This window comes from Tarenaya hassleriana, unplaced genomic scaffold (assembly GCF_000463585.1).
Source record: "Tarenaya hassleriana unplaced genomic scaffold, ASM46358v1 Cleome19, whole genome shotgun sequence".
NCBI classification, from domain to species: Eukaryota; Viridiplantae; Streptophyta; class Magnoliopsida; order Brassicales; family Cleomaceae; genus Tarenaya; species Tarenaya hassleriana.
The window spans coordinates 120,605-145,562 of NW_010965304.1; the positions used below are offsets into that span (position 1 = coordinate 120,605).

The following is a 24,958-nucleotide window of genomic DNA, read 5'->3' on the forward strand; positions in this document are numbered from 1 at the left end:
GGACATCACAGATACTACTTTGCACTCAGAGTCCGAGATCGAGGAAGATGGCGAGGTCGGTGACGTTTCTACTATGGAGCCTTCTTATTCTTGGAACCCTAACCCTAATCCAGGTGCATTTCTTTGTGTTCCTCTTTTCATTCTATATTCTGCTTTTTTGCGCGGTTTGATTGGTCGTAGCCAAATGTTCGAACGATTTCGTAGATTTTGCATGATCTAGATAGACGATTGATAGATTACGGTTGATTACGTTATAAATTGAGGTAATTCAATGATTATGTGTTGCTGAGATAATTTTGGATCATTTTCCGGTTTGAGCGATTGCTGCTTTGCCTGATAATGTGTCGTTGTTTTATCTTAGGGTAAAAGACCCTCATATGTTCCTTGCGAGCTATCGTCTATTTTGTGATGAAAAAGTGTCTCCTAAGTCAACTTTACCGTTCAATTGCCGACGTCACGTGAGAGATTCATGAAGTGGAACATCCAGATTTTTTTTTTGTGAATTCTGACGTTTTGATGTGCTCTGATAGTCATTTATTGTAACGAGGTTTGCGGAGAGATGGAGATGATATGGATTATAGATATTAATGGTTTGGCGTTACATTCTCAAACATTATCCAGATGCCTTAAGAGACGTGGGGGTCTTGTTACATTTAGTAATATATCCTTACGGGGGGATAATGTTCTTACAAACCATTCTGAATGGTGGGTTTTGGGTTTCAGGCAAAGAAATCCAAGGAGAATTTGAAGGAAATCACACACAAGGTTTATTTTGATATCGAGATCGATGGGAAGTCAGCTGGTACGATCTTGGTCATGATATAGGCTTGTGATACATAACTGGTCTTTCAGGTCGTTTTCCAATGATTTCTTATGTCAATGGTTTTGACCCAGGTCGAATTGTTATGGGTCTCTTTGGCAAGACTGTTCCCAAAACAGCTGGTACGCGTAACATGTTTCATGCTCTGACGTTTGTTTTGTTGCGTGCTTTTGGTGGTGTCTGTATTAGTGTATTTCATAAGGAGACTTAACCCCCCTAAAAAATTTTCTTTGTGCAGAGAATTTCCGAGCTTTGTGCACAGGTAACCAAACAAGATCTTTCTTGATCTCATTTTCTGATGTTCTGCAATCTTTTTATCTTTATATGCCTTTGGAATTCAAACTTACATCAACTGTATACTTGATTGATATCAGGGGAGAAAGGAATTGGTAAGAGTGGGAAACCTCTCCATTACAAGGGGAGCAAATTCCACAGGATAATTCCGAGCTTTATGCTCCAGGGAGGCGATTTTACGCATGGAAATGGAATGGGTGGAGAATCTATTTATGGTGAGACGTTTCCAGATGAGAACTTCAAGATCAAGCACACTGGACCAGGTAGTTATTTCTGGATATTGCTTACAACTTCTTCAGGGACATTACCCTGTGAGTTTTAGCCTACTGACTGACTGTCTACTTTTCATTTCCCAAGGACTTCTATCAATGGCGAACGCGGGGAAAGACACCAACGGATCACAATTCTTCATCACAACGGTAACAACCAGCTGGTGAGTAGGGAGTTGACAGAATTCAATGTGTACTTGGGTTGCTAGATGTCTTTATTTGAAATGTACTAGATGTAGGGCATTAGAATCCATCCATAGGGTCCGTGCTGGCAGTTGAATTTTGAATTTGGAACTGATAAGGAAGGTGGTGGACAGGTTGGACGGGAGACATGTAGTGTTTGGGAAGGTGGTGTCGGGGATGGATGTGGTTTACAAGATCGAAGCTGAAGGCAATCAAAGCGGAACCCCCAAGTCCAACGTTGTCATCACCGACAGCGGCGAACTCCCTCTTTGATCTTTTTTTTCATGATTATTTACTCCCCCTTTGATCTTTGTATGGTATCTCCGTTAATGGAGAGCTTCTTCAGATTCAATGCCGGATGATGATGACTGTATTTGACCAAACTGTTTGTTGTTCGATGAATTAAAAGAAAACATATATACCTAGGCTGTCTAAGAAGAGGTTTCATTAGCGTCAGACCCTATACCGTAATCCCCATTCACAGGTTTCGACCAATGGTCTGGGGGACGGGTTCCTCCAAAGCAGGGCCGACCGTGGATTCCGGCAGGCAATGGTCAGGTATAAGCCTGGTGGCGCTTAGACGGATGTTGAACTCGGCCAGCCCAGATGGGTTCCTCACTCCCACCCCTTCATGATTCTCCTTTTGTCCATTGCAAGTACTACATTGCATCCTCCTCTTCTGTATCTCATCTTTTACTTTCTACATTGCATACAAAAACATTATAAAAAAAAAGGTCACAAAATCTGTGTAAGTGACATACTAGTAGCCTATCAACATTGTTCTCAGAGACCTCATGGCATCTGTGAATTGTGTAGAAAAGACAAATGAAAGATTAATGTTTTATCAATCAACAAAGCCCAAATCAAAGCACAATTGAATCTACCCATAAAATTTTACCTCTACTTTGAAAATCCAAACATGTTCTGTTACAAAGAACAGGCAGGTTCTCTACCTTTGAGCTTTAATTCTAAGGTGCAAGATGACGCAATTGCTTCTAGGAACTATCAATCTAGCTCCATTTCTACCTAGAACCATGACAACGCTGAAAATGAGACCTATATATACTCTGTTCCTAGACTCGTCGAGTTTCAAATTCGCCTAAGAGATCTACATCCGTATCAGTAAACCGATCACATTCCAGATTTATACATAAAAAAAACACACAACACAAACAAACACCTACTCTTGCTAAAACCGTGATGGACCACAGAAATCAGTCATAAAGAGTCCTACATTCTGCCTTTCTAGATCATAACAGAGTCTTGGAACAAAAGTTTCAAACTTTAATACATCTCAGGTCCCTAAACCCGTTGCATTAGGGATTCATAAGTGCGGTTCTAATGCAATAGGCTCTTTAGTTTAAACTTCCACACTCAAGTCTCGCAATTTGCGTGTGTATCCACACTAAACATTTTCCATCAGATACCATGCGCTCCCATAAACTACAACCAAAGGGAAAAGCAACGCAAGTTCAAACCTGAAGCATCTTCAGATCGAACTTGGGAAGGCCAATGTGTTCCACGGTGACGGAACCAAAGAGGTTCCCTAACAATGCAGCATCAGCGACGGCCAACCCCTCCACCAGCCCCGCCACAAACCCGCCGAGGAAACTATCTCCGGCGCCGGTAGGATCCACCTGGTTCGCCGGAAATGGTGGAACCGCCGTCTCCTCATCCTTGTGATAAATCCTACACCCTTCTTTACCATTAGTCACCACCACAGAGCACCACTGCTTCACTTGTTCTACATCCACGAAAAGGGCTTCTTCCGACGAAGCCTTCAAGAACCCAATTCGCGGTAAGATGTGATAGAACCCGCTTTCCTTCAGATTCACGAGCTTTACGGTTCCGTCGACGGGATCGAAATCCCTGATCAGAGCCTGAATGTCTACAGACACGACATCACATATCTCCACCATTTTCTCAAGTGTCTCCGGCAGAACCTCTCCGCCGACGCCTACAGCCATCCCGAAATCAAACCTTGCGTCGGGGAGATCAGACGGGAAAATCGGGTCGCATGCACGAACCCGTTTCAGGACCCGATCGGGTCGCCCTGTTCCGTCGAGGCCCATATCGAAATACGCCTCGAAAACGGTAGTGTGCTTCGCCGGAGCGACAATAGGGGCGTGATTAACGGCGTACTTGAAGTCGTAGCCGACTTTGGAGGTCAAATCGCAGGAGAGAGACAAAGCATTGAGGACGTTGGAGATGAAGGAGGCGGCGCCGCCGAGGGTTTCGGCGACGACGGATCCGTTTTGGATGAGGACGTCGTGGCAGTAGTTCCCGACGATGAGGACACGGCGGATCGAGATCCGACGAGGCGAGTGAGGCGGAGGGTTTTGCGTCATGAGAATGATGAGGTGGCTCGTGGCAAGTGGCCTCTTGGGTCATCGATAGATTATCGACAGATTCATGGAACGATGAAGAAGAAGAGGGGGAGATACTTACGAGGGAAATGGAAGAGAACAAAAATGGCGATTTTTTTTTTTTTTTGGGTCTCGGGGAGCGTTCTCTGTGAGGGAATGAAATGTGTCAAGAGGGTGACGATGCGTTCACAAGCAGGAAGAACATAATACATACATACACCATTATTATTGTTTTTTCTTTGTTCTATTCCATTCTTCTTTCTAACACCCAATTTGAGAGAGAAAGATGCTTGATTCTCCAGCCAACCGACTGCATCAATATTCCAAAAAATTATCATATATCAAATTAATATGTTCCTATCTTTTACACAAATAAAAACGAGGGTTCTGCACAAGTAAAAAACAGTGCATGAATGAGAAGAGAGTATCAAACGCCACAAGGGACTCGTACTAATTAACAACTTACACAGAAGGTTTTATGATCAACAAGAGCGTTATTACAGACTACAGTTAACACTCACACAACCGAGGAATGGACATTTCAGTCGGAACGGATACCGCCCATGAAGGTCCTGGGATCTGGACAGTTACCCGAAAACTGTGCTTGCGAGAAGTCGAACCCTGGGTTCTGCACATCAATCCAATATACATAAGAAAACAACATGTTCATCACGTTGATCAAGTGCATACAGCTCACATGGATTCTGCATTCCCAACTTGTCTATTCTACCATGTCATGTTACATACGCTACAGACACCTCTATCCAAACCAGTGAAGTGCTAGAAATGTCAAGATGAATAGATCAAAGTGCTCCTTTATAAAGCAAAGAAGATTTTCTTGGAATTAGGATGCATACAGCATACAAGAAACATAATAAGAGGAAGACATAAAAACAATCAGTGTGATTATGTCGTCATCCAACTGGTAGAATCTGTAGCACACCAAAACCTTCTAACAATGCATAACTTGTCACTTAATTACACTGGCTGTTTTTTGTGTCTTTTAGATGATCAAGATTACCTTAACCAAGAAACACGGAAAAAAAACAGAAGCATGTTTCCAAGGAAGTCAGGAATCACATTGAACAAGAACAAGAAGCACGGATAAAAACAGAATCATATTTCCATGGAAGTTAGGAATCCCGAGTGACTCTGATAAGTGTCCCACATTGGAAAAAGAGAGGGATTTGGGGCCAATATATAAGGAGGGTCAAACCTACACTCTTAAGCTAGTTTTTGTGGTGGAGTTAGGGCCTAAACCTTATTAATTGGTATCAGAGCCTAAATCTCTACTTTCCGGTGCGCCTTTGACGGGCCGTTCTCCTGCGGACATGCGGTCGACACAGTGGTTGTGGGACGGTCGGGAGAGGAACGGTCGGGGATGGACCGAGAAGCCGCCATCGACCAGATTTGCCCCACATTGGAAAAAGAGAGGGATTTGGGGCCAATACCACCCCCATTAGACAGCGACGTCCACGGCGCTGGGGCAAATCTGGTCGCTGGCGGCTTCTCGGTCCATCCCTGACCGTTCCTCTCCCGACCGTCCCACAACCACCGTGTCAACCGCATGTCCGCAGGAGAATGGCCCGTCAAAGGCGCACCGGAAAGTAGAGATTTAGGCTCTGATACCAATTAATAAGGTTTAGGCCCTAATAACTCCACCACAAAAACTAGCTTAAGAGTGTAAGTTTGACCCTCCTTATATATTGGCCCCAAATCCCTCTCTTTTTCCAATGTGGGACACTTATCAGACTCATACCTTATTGCCTATCCAAAACAAATCGATGAAGTCTCACCTCTTCTTGAAACCTCTGAAGCATAAGGCGTTTCTGCTCGAGATCAGTGGAGTAAGGATCCAACTGGCCCTGTCCAAGTATAGGTGATGACCACGTCTGGCCTTTGCCCCTCTTCTGCAGCGTAATGTGCATTATATCATCCTCTGCCAAATACAAAGTAGAGTCAAGTCAGTACGGAGTACCAAATATGTTGCAGATAATTTAGAGTATTTGTTAATTGTAATCGCAAAATTTACAATAGAAAGATGGATGTTGGAGCGTGAACAGAAACAATGGTTTTCGCTGTTAAAGATGGCAACACAATCCGGAGTTTAGCACTTGTGCACGTATAAGGCAAGCTTTGGATTCCCATTCTGTCAACGGTTTTGGTATTCATTATCCTGTTCCAAATTGGAATTTCCAGCCATAGATTGAAAATTTTCCAAACTATGTGGATTGTGCACTCTTTCTTTCTAGCCACAACCGATTCACATCACGTTTTCTTTTCTTATGTAATCCTATAGCGATGAAACGAATGTACGCATTCATACCAGCAGAAGACAGAAACATAATCTCATTCCGGGAATCAGGGGGTACCTAGAGTCCAGAACGAGCAATCTGTCTTCACGGGTCCATTGAGATCGTGCTGAAATTTGAAAATTTTCAATCAAAATACAGATGTATAGAATTAGATCACATAAATTTTTGACATGAAAACAAGCCAAAGGCTAAAGGGAAATCGAAAACCGACATTGAGATAAGGAGGGTTGCCTTTGGCGTTAGCCGCGGAGCGGACATCGGAGACCTGGGTAGTGCACATCCACCGATCATGTATAATTACGTATTTTGATATATTTATATTTTGGGGAACGTTTTGTTGTTATCGGTGGTAGACTTAATGTTTGTAATAATTTTATCACTACCACTTGATTTTGTATAATTATAACTGGAAATAATGTATCATATGGGGCAGTAGTTCCCGACGATGAGGACACGGCGGATCGAGATCCGACGAGGCGAGTGAGGCGGAGGGTTTTGCGTCATGAGAATGATGAGGTGGCTCGTGGCAAGTGGCCTCTTGGGTCATCGATAGATTATCGACAGATTCATGGAACGATGAAGAAGAAGAGGGGGAGATACTTACGAGGGAAATGGAAGAGAACAAAAATGGCGATTTTTTTTTTTTTTTGGGTCTCGGGGAGCGTTCTCTGTGAGGGAATGAAATGTGTCAAGAGGGTGACGATGCGTTCACAAGCAGGAAGAACATAATACATACATACACCATTATTATTGTTTTTTCTTTGTTCTATTCCATTCTTCTTTCTAACACCCAATTTGAGAGAGAAAGATGCTTGATTCTCCAGCCAACCGACTGCATCAATATTCCAAAAAATTATCATATATCAAATTAATATGTTCCTATCTTTTACACAAATAAAAACGAGGGTTCTGCACAAGTAAAAAACAGTGCATGAATGAGAAGAGAGTATCAAACGCCACAAGGGACTCGTACTAATTAACAACTTACACAGAAGGTTTTATGATCAACAAGAGCGTTATTACAGACTACAGTTAACACTCACACAACCGAGGAATGGACATTTCAGTCGGAACGGATACCGCCCATGAAGGTCCTGGGATCTGGACAGTTACCCGAAAACTGTGCTTGCGAGAAGTCGAACCCTGGGTTCTGCACATCAATCCAATATACATAAGAAAACAACATGTTCATCACGTTGATCAAGTGCATACAGCTCACATGGATTCTGCATTCCCAACTTGTCTATTCTACCATGTCATGTTACATACGCTACAGACACCTCTATCCAAACCAGTGAAGTGCTAGAAATGTCAAGATGAATAGATCAAAGTGCTCCTTTATAAAGCAAAGAAGATTTTCTTGGAATTAGGATGCATACAGCATACAAGAAACATAATAAGAGGAAGACATAAAAACAATCAGTGTGATTATGTCGTCATCCAACTGGTAGAATCTGTAGCACACCAAAACCTTCTAACAATGCATAACTTGTCACTTAATTACACTGGCTGTTTTTTGTGTCTTTTAGATGATCAAGATTACCTTAACCAAGAAACACGGAAAAAAAACAGAAGCATGTTTCCAAGGAAGTCAGGAATCACATTGAACAAGAACAAGAAGCACGGATAAAAACAGAATCATATTTCCATGGAAGTTAGGAATCCCGAGTGACTCTGATAAGTGTCCCACATTGGAAAAAGAGAGGGATTTGGGGCCAATATATAAGGAGGGTCAAACCTACACTCTTAAGCTAGTTTTTGTGGTGGAGTTAGGGCCTAAACCTTATTAATTGGTATCAGAGCCTAAATCTCTACTTTCCGGTGCGCCTTTGACGGGCCGTTCTCCTGCGGACATGCGGTCGACACAGTGGTTGTGGGACGGTCGGGAGAGGAACGGTCGGGGATGGACCGAGAAGCCGCCATCGACCAGATTTGCCCCACATTGGAAAAAGAGAGGGATTTGGGGCCAATACCACCCCCATTAGACAGCGACGTCCACGGCGCTGGGGCAAATCTGGTCGCTGGCGGCTTCTCGGTCCATCCCTGACCGTTCCTCTCCCGACCGTCCCACAACCACCGTGTCAACCGCATGTCCGCAGGAGAATGGCCCGTCAAAGGCGCACCGGAAAGTAGAGATTTAGGCTCTGATACCAATTAATAAGGTTTAGGCCCTAATAACTCCACCACAAAAACTAGCTTAAGAGTGTAAGTTTGACCCTCCTTATATATTGGCCCCAAATCCCTCTCTTTTTCCAATGTGGGACACTTATCAGACTCATACCTTATTGCCTATCCAAAACAAATCGATGAAGTCTCACCTCTTCTTGAAACCTCTGAAGCATAAGGCGTTTCTGCTCGAGATCAGTGGAGTAAGGATCCAACTGGCCCTGTCCAAGTATAGGTGATGACCACGTCTGGCCTTTGCCCCTCTTCTGCAGCGTAATGTGCATTATATCATCCTCTGCCAAATACAAAGTAGAGTCAAGTCAGTACGGAGTACCAAATATGTTGCAGATAATTTAGAGTATTTGTTAATTGTAATCGCAAAATTTACAATAGAAAGATGGATGTTGGAGCGTGAACAGAAACAATGGTTTTCGCTGTTAAAGATGGCAACACAATCCGGAGTTTAGCACTTGTGCACGTATAAGGCAAGCTTTGGATTCCCATTCTGTCAACGGTTTTGGTATTCATTATCCTGTTCCAAATTGGAATTTCCAGCCATAGATTGAAAATTTTCCAAACTATGTGGATTGTGCACTCTTTCTTTCTAGCCACAACCGATTCACATCACGTTTTCTTTTCTTATGTAATCCTATAGCGATGAAACGAATGTACGCATTCATACCAGCAGAAGACAGAAACATAATCTCATTCCGGGAATCAGGGGGTACCTAGAGTCCAGAACGAGCAATCTGTCTTCACGGGTCCATTGAGATCGTGCTGAAATTTGAAAATTTTCAATCAAAATACAGATGTATAGAATTAGATCACATAAATTTTTGACATGAAAACAAGCCAAAGGCTAAAGGGAAATCGAAAACCGACATTGAGATAAGGAGGGTTGCCTTTGATGCCAACTTCGACATGCTTTGGCTCGATCTTGCAGTAGAACAGCTTCGAATGAACATTTGACGGCAAAGTTAAGTACATATTAACCTCTTCCAGGGTTTGATCCCACTCGAATACCTTTTGCCCTAAAACAACAGCGAATGAAGAAAACAGTTGATCAAATTTCTCGGATTTCTAGGACAACAGAGACAAACAGAAAGGGAAAGGGAGAACATAGAGAGAGACCATTATGGATGAAACTGTGACGCTTTTCCGGCGCTAGCTTCTCAGCCATTTCTAGGGCTTTGATCTTCGTTTTCCGGACCAATCGTTTTTCGCTCGCCGTCGCCGGCGAAATTACGAAACCTTTTTTTTTTCTCGCGAAAGTTCTATTAATTTACACAAATGGAACAACATTTTATGATTCCGTCCTTGAGACTTGATGTGTATCAATTTAAGGGGCCACTCTTTTGTTAATTTACAAACGGGTCCCTAGTAATGGAGAGAACTCCGTTTTCAACGCGGAAGACAAAACTCCATGCGGTTTTTTTTTTGGAGCCTGGTTCACCTCAAAACATCATGTAGTTGGGGGGACGTCTTCGACGCACAAGGTATATTATTATATAGATGAAAATATTTTCCCGAGGACGTAGATCAAATTCGTATTTAAAATTTTAATTGTAAATAGAATCGAGAGAGAATACAAAGATAAGGAATACATGTGGTCTCAGTTTCCAAAAAATCCGAGAGGGAGCTCCACACGGTTACTTGTGACGCAAGAAACAAGAAACAACCAGAGACGAGGTTAATAAAATCAAACAAGCCTCAGGAAGAAACCATAATTGTCAGGTCAGGTCATCTTTCCTGCAGATTCTGTCGTGTTTGGTCATAGAAGATGGATGAGAAGAGCAGAGACAGCATAACGTAATTGCGGGGAGGGAACTTGTGAGCATGTGGGCTATCGAGTGTTTGTTGTGTTCATTTTTGCCTTGCTATGTATGCGCCATGCCCCTCTTTCTTCAGATACAGGAGAAGAGGAGATTCACATGGCGGTGGCAAGTGATATTTTTCTTTGCCCTTATGCTTTGCTAAAAGAGAGGAAAAAAAAATAAAGGAGAAAATTTGGCAACTCAAGTTGGAACGCCTACACATATGGTTCAATACCTTACTTTCACAGCAAGAAACTGCCAGCTCTTCTCACGGCCTTTTGATTGCAGAGGTCAAACCCTTCGGCCAAAGCGCCTTTCCCTTTTCTGGTACGAAACCAAAGCCTCGATGAACTCTTCCTTGCCGAAATCAGGCCAAAGGACCGGCGAAAAGAAGAATTCAGTGTAAGCCAATTGCCACAGGTAGAAGTTGCTGATTCTCTGTTCTCCGCTCGTTCTGATCAGCAAATCTGGGTTCGGAAATTCGGTGCACTGAGTCAGAAGTTCCTGTTCGATCATGTTTTCGTCGACGTCTTCCGTCTGGATCAAGCCGTCTCTTGCTTTGCGGATGCTGCGAGATATCGTATCTTCCGCTGTAGTCTATGGCTATGATCAGATGCTTCGCTGCGTAGATTCTCGTAGATTCCTCGATCTCCCGTATTGTTTGGAGGAGAGACTGGGGGATCTTTGTAACGTTCCCGATGATGGAGACTCTAATTCTCTCCCTGCAACAAAAGCTCCGTAGGTAACGTTCTTCTGTCTCAGCTGTAAAACCGCATCATATATATATATATATATATGCCGCGACAACGTTTAGTCACACCTCTGGAAAAATGGCATCTTCGACTGTAGATACTTTTCGAACAAAAACAACAAGCAGCTAACCTCAGCCTGCATGGAAAACCGAAACAAGTGTATGGGCACCGAGTGTGTGGACAGAGAGACAGAATCTTAGGTATAATATATATATATACATATTCAAAAAATACAACAGAAGAGCACGCGTGGGGCATAGTTTAACGGACCAGGGGTCGACCCCAATTCTCGGTGGAGAAAGCAAAGGCTGAGAAAGTGTGTATTCCCAAATTGAAGCAAAGCTCGGCAAGCTCCACAAACCTTTTGGCTCCTTCGTCGTGGCCTTGCACCGTCATCAGTCCCCTCTGCTTCGCCCATCTCCTGTTTCCGTCCAATATCACCGCCACGTGCCTCGGCATCAGCTCTCTCCTCAGCTCCGAGGGAAGCTCCTCCGACTCCCTGTCATGGCTGGCAACTCGAGCTAGTTTGGAGCTTACAAAAGAAAACTCAACTGTCAGATGGATGGAGCAGGAGGAACTACATATGCATACCTTTCCTGTTGTGGCGTCTCATCTTTCCTGCTGGGTCTGGTCGTCGAGGAAGGAAAGCGCGTCAAGAGAAGATGAATGAGAAGAAGAGGGAGGAGAGAGAGGGGAAGGAAGAGCAGAGGCAACATGACGTCACTGCGGGGAGGGAGCTTGCGTGTTATGGTTTTACGCTCTCTCGTGCTTCTGCGCATTTATAGAGTCTCTCCGTGTTCAGACGTGGCAAGACATGTAAAACGTGCCTTGTCCTTGTACCCGTTAATTTGATGTTGAAAGATAAAAAAACATTTAGGGTGAGTTGATATACACGAGAAGCTCGTGTGTAATTCAAATAGAGAATAATTTTATCTCGAGTTTGTGTTTGTGTGGTTCACAATTAAATGTCCGTATTCGAGATTTTAATTGGTACGATAATCCATGAATACAAACAAAAAGGTAACAGACAGTTTCCAATAAATTTGGTGAGACAACGTCACGTGGTTTTACGGTGACGTAAGAAACAGGACAACAGAAAGACGACGGGCATTGATCTCCATTCGAATTTTTAATGCTAATGGATGTGTTCTGTATTATGCACGCACGATATCAATTGACGAATCGTGAATGCAACAAAAGGAATTGGGGTTGGCACATGCTTTGGGACCTTTCACTTTCACAATGGATGGATATGTAATTATGTATCTTCTTCACCGTTTGCATCTTCTTTCTTGGTTTGGTTCTTGAATCAATTTATTACTTAATAAACACATATTTTCATATAAGATCGCTTCCAAATTATTATCATATGAAATTTTAACTAACCAAACTATGTTTAGCTTACAAAACAAACAATAATTTCATCAAAAAAGAAAATATAAATAAAATTGAGACAATTCTGTGACGCGGCCCAATATCCTTGCTCTTTTTTTTTTTTTTTTTTTTCTATTTGGGCCTCCTAAAGCTAGGGTTTTATTAAGACGATTTCCGATTCGAGGGTTCGTCCGGAGTCAGAGTCGAACAGCTGAAGGATGAATCCACTGACGCAGGTGAAGCGCATACAGAGCATCAATTCCAAGGAAGCAGATCTTGGTATCTCTGAAGAAGCGTCTTGGCACGCCAAGTACAAAGATTCCGCTTATATCTTCGTCGGCGGCATTCGCCGCATTCCTTATGACCTCACCGAAGGTGATCTCCTCGCAATCTTTGCCCAGTAAGTGACGGATTGATCAGTTTCGGAATGTTTTATTTTTGGGATGAATTCTCTAGATAGATGTCAAGTTTTACGAGTTGATCCTTGTGTTCTTTCATGGAGTTTAACTGTGCTTACTTGTTCTCCGGACTCGAAGATATGGCGAAGTTGTTGATGTCAACCTTGTTCGGGACAAGGGAACTGGCAAGTCGAAGGGTTTTGCGTTTCTTGCGTATGAAGATCAAAGAAGTACTACTCTTGCTGTAGGTTAGTCTTGTCTCTCTGCTCATGGCTCATACCTGCTCGTTCTCCTGGATTTGCTTTTCATTGTTGTTTTTCTTTTCTCTGGCTTTTAATGGCAGATAACCTAAATGGAGCTCAGATTTTAGGTCGGATTATCAGGGTCGATCATTGTAGTAAATACGTAAAGAGAGAAGAGGAGGATGACGAAACCTTGCAGCAGAAGAGGGAGGCACGCGGTGTGTGCCGTGCTTTTCAGAGAGGAGAATGTACCCGTGGAGCTTCTTGCAAATTTTCCCACGATGAAAAAGTGAGGCATATCCGCCTCAGAGACTTATACTTTGTGAAATGATTACTTGGGTTGTTTCAGTGTTAGCAATTGATGTTAATAATGTGGAAGTGGAACACATGTTTGGATGAACTAATGAAGTATGTATGGATATCACAGTTGACAACTACTTCTCCTTCATTTATATTCTCCCTTTTTTATTGCCAGAGAGCTGCCAATACCGGTTGGGGTCATGAAGAGGATAGAAGTTCCAGGTGGGATCATGACAAGTTTGATGGGATGAAAACGGGTGGTACGAGTTATGGTGATCGAGGAAAAGTTAGGCCTGATGATAAATATAGTAGCTATGGAGAAAAGGATTATAAGGGTGCCTCAGATGGCCACCCTAGGGAGCGTGGCAGGAAGGAGGAAACAAGACTTGGTTGGCGCGATAGAGATTATGAAAGCAAGTTGCGAGGTGATCGTGAAGACAGGCATGAAAGAAAACCAATAAGGGATGACGATGGTTTTGAACGTGAGCCTAGGTCAAGAGATACTCGCGATAGGAGGGACGAAAAGAGGGGGGCACATCATGACGATTCATCAGAGCAGCAATCCAGAAAATATGTTACTGAAAATGATTATAAGAGAGACGACAAGAGATCCAGAAGACATGACAGTGATGAGTTGAAGGTGAAATCTAGAAGAGATAATAATGGCAGGGAGAAAGGAGAATCGAGAAGGCAAATGGAAAGCTCCCCAAGACGAGATAAAAAAGGGATGGATGGCAAATGGGCTGTCCATGAGAAGGATTCTTCCTATGGTCATCATGGAGAGAGAGATGATCGGCGTCGCTGAAGGGATAGATAGTGGTAAATCGGCATGCTCAATGGTTGTCTGGTTGTAACTAGGATCTATGGCAATATGCTTTATTGTTCCTTTCGACAGAGTTGTTTTCCCTTTTGTGGGGTCATTCTAAGTGTCAGCATCTGTTTGCCATGATGCTTGAGGATTGTTGATTTTATCCTTTGAAATGAAACAAGTTATTATAACCTTTTCATTTGTTGAAGGAGTTGATGCTGCTAACTCGTGCATATATTACATGCTAGTAGCTGGATTGACCTTCCTACATGCTCCGTTGTTTTACAGGGACTTGACCGACTGCAGCCTTCCCAGCGTGTCTGGTTAAATGCGATGCTTGCAACTCCTGCGGCCCTGGGCATCTTAAAGAGGTAAAATACATGTTTTCTGTTAGCAGTTTGTTTTCGATTATACAGAGAAATTATCTAGTTCTCACTGGTGCACAGTTTGGGAGGAAGCACAATGACTGAGGGTCCATTGGTTTGGTTTTTCCTGTGAGAGGTTTTTTTGGATTTACCCTTCCTTGCATCTGTTATTCTCTTTGTTCGATGATGGCCTCGAAGGTGTATGTTGTTTAAGTTTTAATATGTTTATAAATTATAATACATGTTAGCTTATTGCTGGGGAGATTTTGGGGGCTTAATTGACTCTGTCTGTGAAAGTGAAATTGTTAATGGTACAGTTGTAGTAACATGCGAGATGTTTCATATTGTGTAGGGATCTCCTTCTGCGATTGGCTTGGTCAATGAAAATGAATCGAAGAATTATGATTTTATGTGTCTGTGTGCTCGCATTACTGGGTTGTATAGTAATATTTTAAGTTATCTTCTGGTGGGTTTGAATCATGACTTTTCAATTTTTTATTTTTTACAAGGGTATTTTTTTAATGATTTTTGCAGCCCGTTGTGTTGTAGTCACTGTTGAGAACTTGTCAAAACATATCCTTGAGAGCTTTTTCTTGAAATTGTAGGATGTCGTCTTGTTGACTTAGAATAAAATATAGCATTAAATCTAAGATGCTGAGACAGCACGAGAATTATACTATTCTCTCTTATGGGAGAAAACTTGGCAGGACAATATTTGCTTATGCTTGTCAAAATCCATCGAATATGGTAATGAGTGTATATATATATCGCATAACCGCATTATGTGTTGACCTTTTCATGTTGAAGGTTGAAGTCAATACAGGTTGAAAATAATCTTCATTCTTAATACAGGCAAGTCAGAATTGTTCATTCTTTCAAAATGTTGAATTTGGTATTCTAAAATCCACAGGCGGTAAATGCCGTAACTTTGGATTTTTTTTTTATTGGTTTATTTTTCCGTTTCTGAGAGCTCAAGCTATATACTCATTATTGTTAGGATCCTTAGAGTTAATCAAAGTCTCTCGTTTGCCTGTGCTTACAAACAAAAAAACCCTTTCTGGTCTAAAAAAAAGTCGTTGCCTGTTGCTCTCCATGGATCTTCCTTTCATGAGCATAAGACTGTTTCTTTTACGGGCTCGCTGTGCTCTGCTGTTGCTTGCAGTCTCGCATGCAATTTCTGCCCAAACAATCAGATTCGCAGACGATAATGATAAACAAGCATTGCTAGAGTTTAAGTCTCGAGTCTCTGAAGAGAGAAGAATTGCATTGGTCTCGTGGAATGACTCGTATCCTCTCTGCAGGTGGGTTGGGGTTATGTGTGGCTCGAAGCACAAAAGGGTCACCGGTTTGGACCTTGGAGGGCTGAAACTAACTGGGACAGTCTCACCCTTTATTGGTAACCTCTCATTTCTCAGATCACTTAATCTTGCCTACAACTTTTTTCGTGGTACCATCCCTTCCGAGTTTGGAATGTTGTTCAGGCTCCAACACTTGAACATGAGCAATAATTTTCTCGGAGGGGAGATCCCGGTTGGCCTGTCTAACTGTTCCAACCTTTTAACCCTAGATCTATCATCAAACCATCTTGAACACCATGTTCCTTCTGAGCTAGGGTCTTTGCCTAAACTTATCGTTTTATCTCTTGGTAGAAACAATCTAACAGGGAATTTCCCTACCTCTTTGGGAAATCTGACATCACTCCTGCAGCTCGACTTTATATATAACCAAATGGAAGGAGAGACCCCAGAGAGTGTCGCCAGACTGACACAGACAGTGTTTTTCCGAATAGCATTGAACAAATTCTCTGGTGTTTTCCCCCTTCCTATTTACAACCTATCCTCCCTTGTGTTCTTGTCCATAACTAGCAACAATTTCTCGGGTAACTTGAGGCCTGATTTTGGCACTCTTCTCCCTAACCTTCAGATCTTGTACATGGGGATCAACTATTTCACCGGCACCATTCCAGTTACACTTTCCAATATTTCAAGTCTCCGACATCTTGATCTTCCGTATAACCTTCTAACAGGAAGTATACCATTGAGTTTTGGGAAACTAGGGAATCTGCAACGGTTAGGGCTTAACAATAACTCTCTGGGTAATTTCACCTCTGGTGATCTTGATTTCCTTGGTGCCATGACTAATTGCACTCAATTGCAGTACTTGAATGTTGCCTACAATAGACTGGGGGGTCCATTACCCGTCTCCATAGGCAATCTCTCCAACCAGCTGACAGAAATCTCCCTTGGAGGAAATCTAATCTCTGGAAATATTCCTCATGAGATTGAAAACCTCATAAGCCTGCAGACGTTAGACTTGGGACAAAATCTGTTGACGGGTAAACTTCCTGCCTCGTTAGGAAAGCTTTCTGGATTGGTAAAGGTCTTGCTGTATTCAAATGGATTGTCAGGAGAGATACCATCTTCCTTGGGCAATATCTCTGGGTTACAGTATCTTTATTTGCTCAACAATAGCTTCGAAGGGGGTATCCCTTCAAGTCTTGGAAATTGCAGTTATCTTCTGGACCTGGAGCTTGGTACTAACAGGCTAAGTGGTATCATTCCTCAGGAACTTATGGAACTTCCATCTCTTGTTATATTGAATGTCTCGTATAACTCTTTGGTTGGTGTTTTGCCGAAAGACATTGGAAATGTGAAACATCTCTTTGCATTAGATGTTTCATACAATAAATTATCAGGGCAGATCCCATGGACGTTAGGGAGTTGTCTCTCGTTGGTGTTTCTTTGGTTGCAAGGGAATTTCTTTGATGGAGTCATCCCGAATATACATGAGTTGTCTGGCCTCAAATTCCTTGATCTGTCCAACAACAATCTATCTGGCACAATACCTGGATATCTGGTGAACTTTTCTTCTCTGCAGAATCTAAATCTCTCCATGAACAACTTTGAAGGAGCTGTGCCGACAGAAGGGGTATTTCGGAACTCTAGTGCAGTCTCTGTCTTTGGTAACACGAAGCTATGTGGAGGCATCCCATCATTGCGGCTTGAGCCATGCCCTGTATTACAAATGCCAACGAAATCAAGAAGGAATTCATCAGTCAGAAAAAAAATCGCCATTGGAATCAGTCTTGGTGTATCATCACTTCTGTTGGTATTTCTGACTGTGTTATCTCTATCTTGGTGCAAACGGAGGATGAAGAATGACCGGGAAGACAACAATGATGAGAATGATCAGTCTATTATCCCCTTCAAGTCGTTCTATGAAAGGATAAGTTATGAAGAGCTTCATAATGCAACCGGTGGCTTCTCTTCTGGCAATCTGATTGGGTCAGGAAATTTTGGGGTTGTGTATAAAGGATTCCTTGGGCCGGAGAATAAGGCGGTTGCAATCAAAGTATTGAACCTCGGGAGACATGGAGCTGCGAAGAGTTTTATGGCAGAATGTGAAGCGTTACGAGGAATGAGACATCGTAACCTCGTGAAACTGATTACTGTTTGTACGAGTGCTGACTTTAAAGGCAACGAATTCAGAGCTCTGGTTTTCGAGTTCATGCCAAATGGAAACTTAGATAAGTGGCTGCACCCAGATGAAGTAATCGGAGTTGAAGGCATTGGCATTCCCCTAAGAACCCTTACCCTTCATGAAAGACTCAACATTGCCATAGATGTGGCTTCGGTTTTGGTATATCTTCATTCTTACTCTCACATCCCTGTAGCTCATTGTGATCTGAAGCCGAGCAACATTCTTCTAGATGATGATATGAATGCCCATGTCAGTGATTTTGGATTGGCTCGCCTTCTTTTGAGTTTCGATCGAGAATCATTCCATAACCGATTCAGCTCGGCAGGTGTGAGAGGAACCGTCGGTTACGCTGCCCCGGGTATGTTATCCTTTGAAACATTTTAACAATGAGTGTAACCATGTATCTGTATGCATATGCTTTCGTCGTTATAGCTCTAATCTGATATTCGAATGGACTCTGTAGAATATGGAATGGGAGATCAACCTTCGATAATGGGAGATGTGTACAGCTTCGGGATCCTCTTGTTGGAGATGTTCACCGGGAGAAGACCAACGGATGAGTTATTCGTGGACGATTTTAGCCTTCGCAACTTTGCCAAGTCAGCATTAGCGGGCCGAGTACTAGACATTGCAGACAGATCAATGCTTCAGGACGCAGAATGCGAAACAGGAGAATGCTTGAAACTTGTTTTGCAGGTGGGAGTGAAGTGTTCTGAAGAGTGTCCGATGAATCGGATGAGGATGGGTGAAGCTGTGAACGAGTTGGTCTCTGTCAGACAGTGGCTCTTGGGGGGCAAGAAGACTTCTGAACTATGAACTGACTGTCTATCGAAGCCAAAGCGATATGTATAATTACGTACGCGTGTATGATGTACCTATTCATCTACCATCCACTAGGAAATATGTCTTGTGTTCCAAGTACAGATGTTACGTATTTGTCGTGTGGTTGTAAAATTTTCATTTAGTCGTAGTTTGGAACAGGAATCAGATTCACGTTTTTCTTTTTTGTTAGTTCAATCTCCAAAGCCAAGCCCTTGTGGAACTACCTGCCGTTTCATTGACACAAAAACAACACACGTTCTTGTTCGTGTCGAGCGCTTATGAATCTGAAAAATTCGATCTGATTTCTCCCGAGAGAGAACGAAATCAATGGTTTGGACGGACGCATGAGTGCTGAGTTTTTGAGAAATTGTGCTCCGGCATTTGTAGAGACGAAGAGACCTCCATGGGAAGTGACTTTGCTGAAAGCGAGGGAACGATGTGTAGATTTGTAATAGGAACGTGTGGATCGAGTCCGACAGATTTTATGTTCGGTTTGGGTGAAGATTCCTCGCCGGAAAACCTGCCGGAATCTTCTGTCTACGGTTCTCCAACGGCGGAACTCACGGTGTAAGTAAATCCGTCGTGATATTGTCCAAATCAGATCGATACAGTTAAAATTGTAATGGCGATTTTTGTGCTTCCATTTGCACGCATGATACATTGGCAATACACAGGGACATATGTAGATTTGGGAGTGTGACATATATACATCACAATCATAGTAGGTGCCATACTGACCGCTGAGAACGCGTCAACCATCCAATATTTGTACTGATTTTTGTTGACAGAGTAAAAGGGAGAGACTTTGAACAGAGATCACAAGGGGTCATTGTACTATTCCCATTCATGGAAGATAAACTGCTGAGGAAGAACTTGCCTGTGTTAGTCAATTCACAATTTCTTTATATATATATTTGGCACTACGTGGATACCATCTCTCTTTTGATGCTTAACGTCAATAGTTAGGTTGATGAATTCTTGTTATTTACTGCTTTCTTTAAATGCAGGGTCGCTGATTCTTTTCCAATTGTTGACCGAGACCAATACTGCTCTATGTGCTGTTTCCATTATGTTTGTCTTTTTCCCTCCTACAATTTGGTAAAGGTATTCATATGCTTGTTGTTGTCTACCCAAAAACACAGAGCCAGTTCTTGCCTAAGCAAAGCTTTTGCTCCAAATGGGTCTTCCTTGTATCAGCACGAGGGTGTTTCTTTTACTGGCTTTCCATGTTCTTAGGCTGCTTCAAGAATTGGATGTGGTCTCTGCTCAAACATTGGATGAGATCGATAAACAAGCATTGGTTGATTTTAAGTCTGGAGTCTCTGACAACGGTGGAATTTTCTTGACTTCATGGAACGATTCTGTTCCTTTGTGCGAGTGGTTTGGGGTCACATGTGGGCAGAAACACAAAAGAGTCACTGATGTGGAGCTTGGAGGGCTGAAATTGAGAGGGATGGTCTCTCCATCAATCAGTAATCTCTCCTTTCTCAGATCACTTGATCTTTCAGGTAACTCTTTCCATGGTACAGTCCCTCCAGAGATTGGAAAGTTGTTCAGGCTCCAAAACTTGAACTTGAGCAATAATGTACTCGGAGGGGGAATTCCTGATGGTCTGTCTAACTGTTCCAATCTTTTAACCCTCGATTTATCGTCAAACAAGCTCGAGCATGATGTTCCTTCTGAACTAGGATCGTTTTCCAAGCTCGTGCTTCTATATCTTGATCAAAACAGTTTGATAGGGAAATTTCCTGCTTCCTTGGGGAATCTGACATCACTCCAGAGACTTGACATTGGAGATAACCATATCGAAGGAGGGGTTCCGGATAGCATAGCCAGACTAGCAAAGATAAAGTTCCTCCGGATTGCAGAGAACAAATTTGCAGGTGGTTTTTCTCCCGCCATTTACAACTTATCTTCGCTTGAGTTTTTATCCATAGCCAGCAATAATTTCTCCGGCGAACTCAGGCCTGATTTTGGGGATCTTTTCCCTAAGCTTCAAGTGCTGTATCTGGGGTTTAATCATTTCGGAGGAACCATTCCAGTTACACTCTCCAATATTTCGACTCTTGAAAAGTTGGTCATGCTGTCTAACAATCTAAAAGGAGGCGTACCTGTGGATTTTGGTAAGCTTTGGAGGCTGCAAAGGCTAGCACTTGGTAAAAATTATTTTGGAAGCTACTCTGTTGGTGATCTTGATTTTCTCGGTGGTTTGACTAACTGCACTCAGCTTCAGCTCCTAGATGTTGGCTTCAACAGACTTGGAGGTAAGTTGCCTTCCTCCATAGCCAATCTCTCCAGCCAACTCACTTTTCTCTCTCTTAAAGGAAATCTCATCTCTGGTGGAATTCCTACTGATATTGGAAACCTCATAAGCTTGCAAACGCTTAGGCTGGAACAAAATCAGTTGGCAGGTCGACTGCCCGACACATTGGGGAAGCTTTCTGGATTGGTAGGGCTCATTCTACACTCAAACAGAATGTCTGGATTGGTCCCATCTTCCTTGGGCAATCTCAGCCGGTTAGGGATTCTCCATTTGTACAACAACAGTTTTGAAGGAAGCATCACTCCAAGTATTGGAAAATGTACTTACCTTCAAGAGCTAGGGCTGGCTTCTAACGAATTGAATGGCACCATTCCTCAGGAACTTATGGACTTCCCATCACTTGTTCGCTTTGATATTTCATACAATTCCTTGGTTGGCCCCTTTCCAGGAGATATTGGAAAGTTGAAACTTCTTCTTGTACTTAATGTTTCCTACAACAAGTTATCAGGACAGATTCCACAGACATTGGGAAAATGTCTCTCATTGGAATACATTTTGCTGCAAGGGAATTCCTTCCATGGAGCCATCCCAGATATTCGAGGATTGACTGGCCTCATAAACCTCGATCTGTCTAACAACAATTTCTCTGGTCCTATTCCTGGATATCTGGCAAACTTTTCTTCTCTACAGAATCTTAATCTGTCCATGAACGATTTCGAAGGTCCAGTGCCTACAGAAGGTATATTCCAAAACGCTAGTGCAGTTTCGGTCTTTGGTAATACGAAGCTTTGTGGAGGTATCCCAGAACTGAAGTTAATGCCATGCTCTGCTCAGTTGCCTACTAAACCGAAAAGGCATTCTCCAATCAGAAAGAAAATTGCCATTGCTGTAGTTGTAGCTGTAAATTTACTTCTGTTGACACTCCTTGCCATTGTTTTTCTATGTTGGTTCAGAAAAAAGACCAAAAATGGCAGAACAGAAGACAACAATGATCCCTCATATTCTCATTTTGAGCCCTTCTATGAAAAGCTAAGTTATGCTGAACTTTATAATGCAACTGATGGCTTCTCTTCCGGCAATTTGGTCGGGTCTGGCAATTTTGGTGTTGTGTTTAAAGGGTTCATAGGTTCCGCAAACAAGGTTTTTGCTGTTAAAGTTCTGAACCTCCATAAGTATGGGGCTGCCAAGAGCTTTATGGCGGAATGTGAAGCTTTAGGAGGCATAAGACATCGTAACCTCGTGAAAATCGTGACTGCTTGTTCCAGTATTGATTTTAAAGGGAATGAATTCAGAGCTCTGGTATATGAGTTCTTGCCGAATGGGAGCTTAGATCAGTGGCTGCACACAGGGGAAGTAGAAGGGAGGCGCAGTCCAGCAAGAACCCTAACCCTTCATCAAAGACTCAACATTGCTATAGATGTGGCTTCAGCATTGGTCTATCTTCATGACTTCAGCCATAGTCCTATAGCTCATTGTGATCTTAAACCAAGCAATGTTCTTCTGGGCGAAGATCTCACTGCCCACATCAGCGATTTTGGTTTAGCACGTCTACTCCTGAAATTCGATCAGAAATCCTTTTATGATCAACTCAGTTCTGCAGGTATCAGAGGAACCATCGGTTACACTGCACCAGGTAAGAGTGTCTTTCATGCACGGATAGGAAACTACAGCCCTTGAGCTCTGATCTCTGATTGTTGTTTCTGTGAAATTATGTAACAGAGTACGGAATGGGAGGTCAGCCATCGATATCGGGGGATGTGTATAGCTTTGGAATCCTCTTGTTGGAGATGTTCACCGGGAAAAGACCTACCGACACAATCTTTGCCGGAGATTTTAACCTTCACAGCTTTACAAGGTTGGCATTGCCAGAACGAGTATTGGACATTGCAGATGCATCAATTCGCGAGAGTTTAGATGGTCGGATGGACATGGCCGATGCCTCTGAATGCTTGAAGATGGTTTTCCATGTCGGAATCAGGTGTTCTGAAGAATCTCCGGTGAACCGGATAGCCATGGCTGAGGCTTTAAACAAGCTGGTTTGTATCAGAGAGAGGTTCTGTGGACAAACAAAAGTCCAACGGTAGAGTTTGATAGGCAGGGGATGTACATACACAATGAGACACCTATCTCTACATGTGTGCATGTGTTTATATATACATTATCTCTATGTAGATGAGCCACTTCCTCGTCTATATATACTTGTATGCACTTCGATCTTATTTTGAACAAATTCAACTTTGCTTATTTACATTTGCGACTACATAAACAGACCTCACCAATTGACATTCTTTGTTTGTTTACAGAAACACAGAGTTTATAGTTTCTAGACGGAGGACTGGTTCTTGAGCTTCTTGGCTATGCCGGCAAAGTACATGCCATGGTGATGGGCTTGTTGGAGCTCAAGCTCAGTCGGCTGGCGTCTGCCATCTGCTGCATAAGTCCCTGAACCGTACGGTGAGCCGCCCTTCACCTCTTCCATTTCGAACATTCCACGGCCAAATGTGTAACCCAATGGTACAAATATCATTCCATGGTGAGCCAGTTGTGTCACTGCCGTCAATCTGCACATCTAACATTCATAGAGTCAGTTCATTCAATTCTTACACATATGGCTACCTCAGTAATCCATCTCGGGGACCACACTTACGCAGTGAGCTCTTGGCCTCCGCCATGGAAACCGGTACTCCAGAAGATTCCGGCGGGTTTTCCGGCAAGTTTTTGGGATGCCCAAAGCTCGTGTGTGGAGTCAAAGAAGGCCTTGAATTGAGATGCCATCACTCCAAACCTCGAAGGGAAACCGAACATAAAGCCGTCAGCCTCAGCAAGTTGTTCGGGTCGGATCTCGGCCACGTTGTCTGCTCTTGGAGCAGCCTGCACTTTGTCGAGTATTTTCTCGGGCAAAGTCTCAGGTACCTGCCAGAGTGTGGCCTCCACATCTGGAACAGTGTTTGCCCCTCGGAGAACCTCCCTTGCCATCGTCTCTACGTGACCGTGCAAGGAGTAGTAACTATGGAAACAAGTGTTTGTCAAAATCAAACCTTTATAGGGCCAGAAAAGAATCTCCGAATCTAAGCATCAAAGTCTTTTGCAAATTCCTTTATAACTATGTTTTTTGCATCGAATGACATATCGGGTAAAACAAAAACTTGGGATTATAGAGGAAGAGGAGATCAGTGTAATAAAGCAACGCAGCGAAGAAAGAGAGGACTCACATTACATAAATCCTGGTGACTGCCATATGATATCCTCCAGACAAAGCCGCCGAAGACCCTGTCTGTCTTTCTACAACACACCACAGCGAAAACCCCTTTCAAACATGTATATGTCTAGATAGATAAGACTGATGTCATCCTTTGCTTTATTTAAAAGGCAGAGAGCAGGGGCATAAGGTTGGCCTAATTCACGCTTGCTGAAAAAGACACGACGAGCTTATGTTAATAATTAATAAGAGCCACATGAGATGACTTGTTCACAACAATTAGTGTTTGTGCAGTGAACTACAAAACCGACCCAAACACCGCAAAACGGCTCAACTCGATCATCGATCTACTCTCCTTCATCAATTTTCCTTAATTTCACAGAGTTCGTCGGAAATTGACAACAATCACAGAGCCATACAACAATGGACAAAGGCAACTAAATGTTCTGATACACACACACACACATAGAGAGAGAGAGAGAGAGAGAGAGAGAGAGAGAGAGAGAAACCTCTCTGGAGCAGACGAAGACGAAGACGAAGACGGAGCAGCAGCTTCGTGTTCGGAGTTAGATTCTCATCGGAGCGAACACATGCCTTCTGCCTTCGGTTTCGGTGGTTGTCTGTCTTTTCGCGTCCATCCTAATTCAGGTACCAAAACGGTGCTGACGTGGCGGTGTCTTATCTCTTCTGTTATCTATGGGCTCTTTTTCGAAGCCCAATAAATTCTT

The 24,958-nt window shown here is 42.9% G+C and overlaps 7 protein-coding genes and 1 pseudogene across 9 annotated transcripts; 3 read left to right on the plus strand and 5 right to left on the minus strand.

The window, feature by feature from the left end:
- Positions 1-1,987, plus strand: LOC104810713 (peptidyl-prolyl cis-trans isomerase CYP20-1). The gene is made up of 7 exons (XM_010537082.2): positions 1-113; positions 724-802; positions 895-942; positions 1,059-1,082; positions 1,195-1,377; positions 1,472-1,547; positions 1,701-1,987. Exons 1-7 carry the CDS (start codon positions 48-50, stop codon positions 1,837-1,839), a joined length of 615 nt encoding a protein of 204 aa, XP_010535384.1. The 5' UTR covers positions 1-47; the 3' UTR covers positions 1,840-1,987.
- On the minus strand, positions 1,876-4,153 carry LOC104810712 (inositol 3-kinase). Its single transcript, XM_010537081.2, has 2 exons — positions 3,045-4,153; positions 1,876-2,266 (listed from the first exon to the last, which is right to left on the minus strand). The coding sequence occupies exons 1-2, from the start codon at positions 3,912-3,914 to the stop codon at positions 2,045-2,047; spliced, it is 1,092 nt and encodes a 363-aa protein (XP_010535383.1). The 5' UTR covers positions 3,915-4,153; the 3' UTR covers positions 1,876-2,044.
- A 173-nt stretch (positions 4,154-4,326) lies between these two features.
- Positions 4,327-6,527, minus strand: LOC104811269 (nudC domain-containing protein 2-like). The gene is made up of 4 exons (XM_010537933.1): positions 6,459-6,527; positions 6,305-6,353; positions 5,729-5,871; positions 4,327-4,560 (listed from the first exon to the last, which is right to left on the minus strand). Exons 1-4 carry the CDS (start codon positions 6,525-6,527, stop codon positions 4,474-4,476), a joined length of 348 nt encoding a protein of 115 aa, XP_010536235.1. The 3' UTR covers positions 4,327-4,473.
- A 636-nt stretch (positions 6,528-7,163) lies between these two features.
- On the minus strand, positions 7,164-9,692 carry LOC104810714 (nudC domain-containing protein 2-like). Its single transcript, XM_010537083.1, has 5 exons — positions 9,545-9,692; positions 9,296-9,444; positions 9,142-9,190; positions 8,566-8,708; positions 7,164-7,397 (listed from the first exon to the last, which is right to left on the minus strand). Exons 1-5 carry the CDS (start codon positions 9,591-9,593, stop codon positions 7,311-7,313), a joined length of 477 nt encoding a protein of 158 aa, XP_010535385.1. The 5' UTR covers positions 9,594-9,692; the 3' UTR covers positions 7,164-7,310.
- Positions 9,693-9,957: 265 nt separating this feature from the next.
- On the minus strand, positions 9,958-11,718 carry LOC104810715 (annotated as a pseudogene).
- A 789-nt stretch (positions 11,719-12,507) lies between these two features.
- On the plus strand, positions 12,508-15,065 carry LOC104810721 (zinc finger CCCH domain-containing protein 25). 2 transcript variants are annotated; one of them, XM_019202275.1, is made up of 5 exons: positions 12,508-12,753; positions 12,890-12,999; positions 13,095-13,282; positions 13,469-14,112; positions 14,390-15,065. In XM_019202275.1, the coding sequence occupies exons 1-4, from the start codon at positions 12,572-12,574 to the stop codon at positions 14,096-14,098; spliced, it is 1,110 nt and encodes a 369-aa protein (XP_019057820.1). In that variant the 5' UTR covers positions 12,508-12,571; the 3' UTR covers positions 14,099-14,112; positions 14,390-15,065. The 2 variants fall into 2 exon arrangements, with proteins under 2 accessions (XP_019057820.1, XP_010535403.1); XM_010537101.2 differs by lacking the exon at positions 14,390-15,065 and having other exon boundaries at positions 13,469-14,294.
- Positions 15,066-15,147: 82 nt separating this feature from the next.
- LOC104810718 lies at positions 15,148-23,279 on the plus strand. Its single transcript, XM_019202253.1, has 7 exons — positions 15,148-18,304; positions 18,410-18,758; positions 19,156-19,335; positions 19,557-19,649; positions 19,776-19,839; positions 19,934-22,664; positions 22,751-23,279. Exons 1-7 carry the CDS (start codon positions 15,559-15,561, stop codon positions 23,113-23,115), a joined length of 6,528 nt encoding a protein of 2,175 aa, XP_019057798.1. The 5' UTR covers positions 15,148-15,558; the 3' UTR covers positions 23,116-23,279.
- LOC104810717 (probable NAD(P)H dehydrogenase (quinone) FQR1-like 3) lies at positions 23,248-24,871 on the minus strand. 2 transcript variants are annotated; one of them, XM_010537091.2, is made up of 4 exons: positions 24,740-24,871; positions 24,244-24,313; positions 23,679-24,038; positions 23,248-23,592 (listed from the first exon to the last, which is right to left on the minus strand). In XM_010537091.2, exons 2-4 carry the CDS (start codon positions 24,267-24,269, stop codon positions 23,355-23,357), a joined length of 624 nt encoding a protein of 207 aa, XP_010535393.1. In that variant the 5' UTR covers positions 24,270-24,313; positions 24,740-24,871; the 3' UTR covers positions 23,248-23,354. The 2 variants fall into 2 exon arrangements, with proteins under 2 accessions (XP_010535393.1, XP_010535392.1); XM_010537090.2 differs by having other exon boundaries at positions 24,244-24,440; positions 24,740-24,870.
- Positions 24,872-24,958: the final 87 nt, after the last annotated feature.

What these genes read in the sequence shown, in the direction of transcription:
- LOC104810713 (XM_010537082.2), top strand. Translation starts at nt 48, where the DNA reads ATGGCGAGGTCGGTGACGTTTCTACTATGGAGCCTTCTTATTCTTGGA. An exon ending in GAACCCTAACCCTAATCCAG is followed by an intron (nt 114 to 723) that starts GTGCATTTCTTT and finishes TTTGGGTTTCAG; the next exon opens with GCAAAGAAATCCAAGGAGAA. An exon ending in GATCAAGCACACTGGACCAG is followed by an intron (nt 1,378 to 1,471) that starts GTAGTTATTTCT and finishes TCATTTCCCAAG; the next exon opens with GACTTCTATCAATGGCGAAC.
- LOC104810712 (XM_010537081.2), bottom strand. Translation starts at nt 3,914, where the DNA reads ATGACGCAAAACCCTCCGCCTCACTCGCCTCGTCGGATCTCGATCCGC. An exon ending in TCGATCTGAAGATGCTTCAG is followed by an intron (nt 2,267 to 3,044) that starts GTTTGAACTTGC and finishes TATGCAATGTAG; the next exon opens with AAAGTAAAAGATGAGATACA.
- LOC104811269 (XM_010537933.1), bottom strand. Translation starts at nt 6,527, where the DNA reads ATGTGCACTACCCAGGTCTCCGATGTCCGCTCCGCGGCTAACGCCAAA. An exon ending in TTGCTCGTTCTGGACTCTAG is followed by an intron (nt 5,872 to 6,304) that starts GTACCCCCTGAT and finishes TGTATTTGGCAG; the next exon opens with AGGATGATATAATGCACATT. An exon ending in TTCAGAGGTTTCAAGAAGAG is followed by an intron (nt 4,561 to 5,728) that starts GTGAGACTTCAT and finishes ATTGATGTGCAG; the next exon opens with AACCCAGGGTTCGACTTCTC.
- LOC104810714 (XM_010537083.1), bottom strand. Translation starts at nt 9,593, where the DNA reads ATGGCTGAGAAGCTAGCGCCGGAAAAGCGTCACAGTTTCATCCATAAT. An exon ending in TCACAGTTTCATCCATAATG is followed by an intron (nt 9,445 to 9,544) that starts GTCTCTCTCTAT and finishes CTGTTGTTTTAG; the next exon opens with GGCAAAAGGTATTCGAGTGG. An exon ending in TTCAGAGGTTTCAAGAAGAG is followed by an intron (nt 7,398 to 8,565) that starts GTGAGACTTCAT and finishes ATTGATGTGCAG; the next exon opens with AACCCAGGGTTCGACTTCTC.
- LOC104810721 (XM_019202275.1), top strand. Translation starts at nt 12,572, where the DNA reads ATGAATCCACTGACGCAGGTGAAGCGCATACAGAGCATCAATTCCAAG. An exon ending in CTCCTCGCAATCTTTGCCCA is followed by an intron (nt 12,754 to 12,889) that starts GTAAGTGACGGA and finishes CCGGACTCGAAG; the next exon opens with ATATGGCGAAGTTGTTGATG. An exon ending in AAGTACTACTCTTGCTGTAG is followed by an intron (nt 13,000 to 13,094) that starts GTTAGTCTTGTC and finishes TTTTAATGGCAG; the next exon opens with ATAACCTAAATGGAGCTCAG.
- LOC104810718 (XM_019202253.1), top strand. Translation starts at nt 15,559, where the DNA reads ATGGATCTTCCTTTCATGAGCATAAGACTGTTTCTTTTACGGGCTCGC. An exon ending in CGTCGGTTACGCTGCCCCGG is followed by an intron (nt 18,305 to 18,409) that starts GTATGTTATCCT and finishes TGGACTCTGTAG; the next exon opens with AATATGGAATGGGAGATCAA. An exon ending in GGCAAGAAGACTTCTGAACT is followed by an intron (nt 18,759 to 19,155) that starts ATGAACTGACTG and finishes CGGCATTTGTAG; the next exon opens with AGACGAAGAGACCTCCATGG.
- LOC104810717 (XM_010537091.2), bottom strand. Translation starts at nt 24,269, where the DNA reads ATGGCAGTCACCAGGATTTATGTAAT. An exon ending in GTCACCAGGATTTATGTAAT is followed by an intron (nt 24,039 to 24,243) that starts GTGAGTCCTCTC and finishes TTGTTTCCATAG; the next exon opens with TTACTACTCCTTGCACGGTC. An exon ending in GGAGGCCAAGAGCTCACTGC is followed by an intron (nt 23,593 to 23,678) that starts GTAAGTGTGGTC and finishes TTAGATGTGCAG; the next exon opens with ATTGACGGCAGTGACACAAC.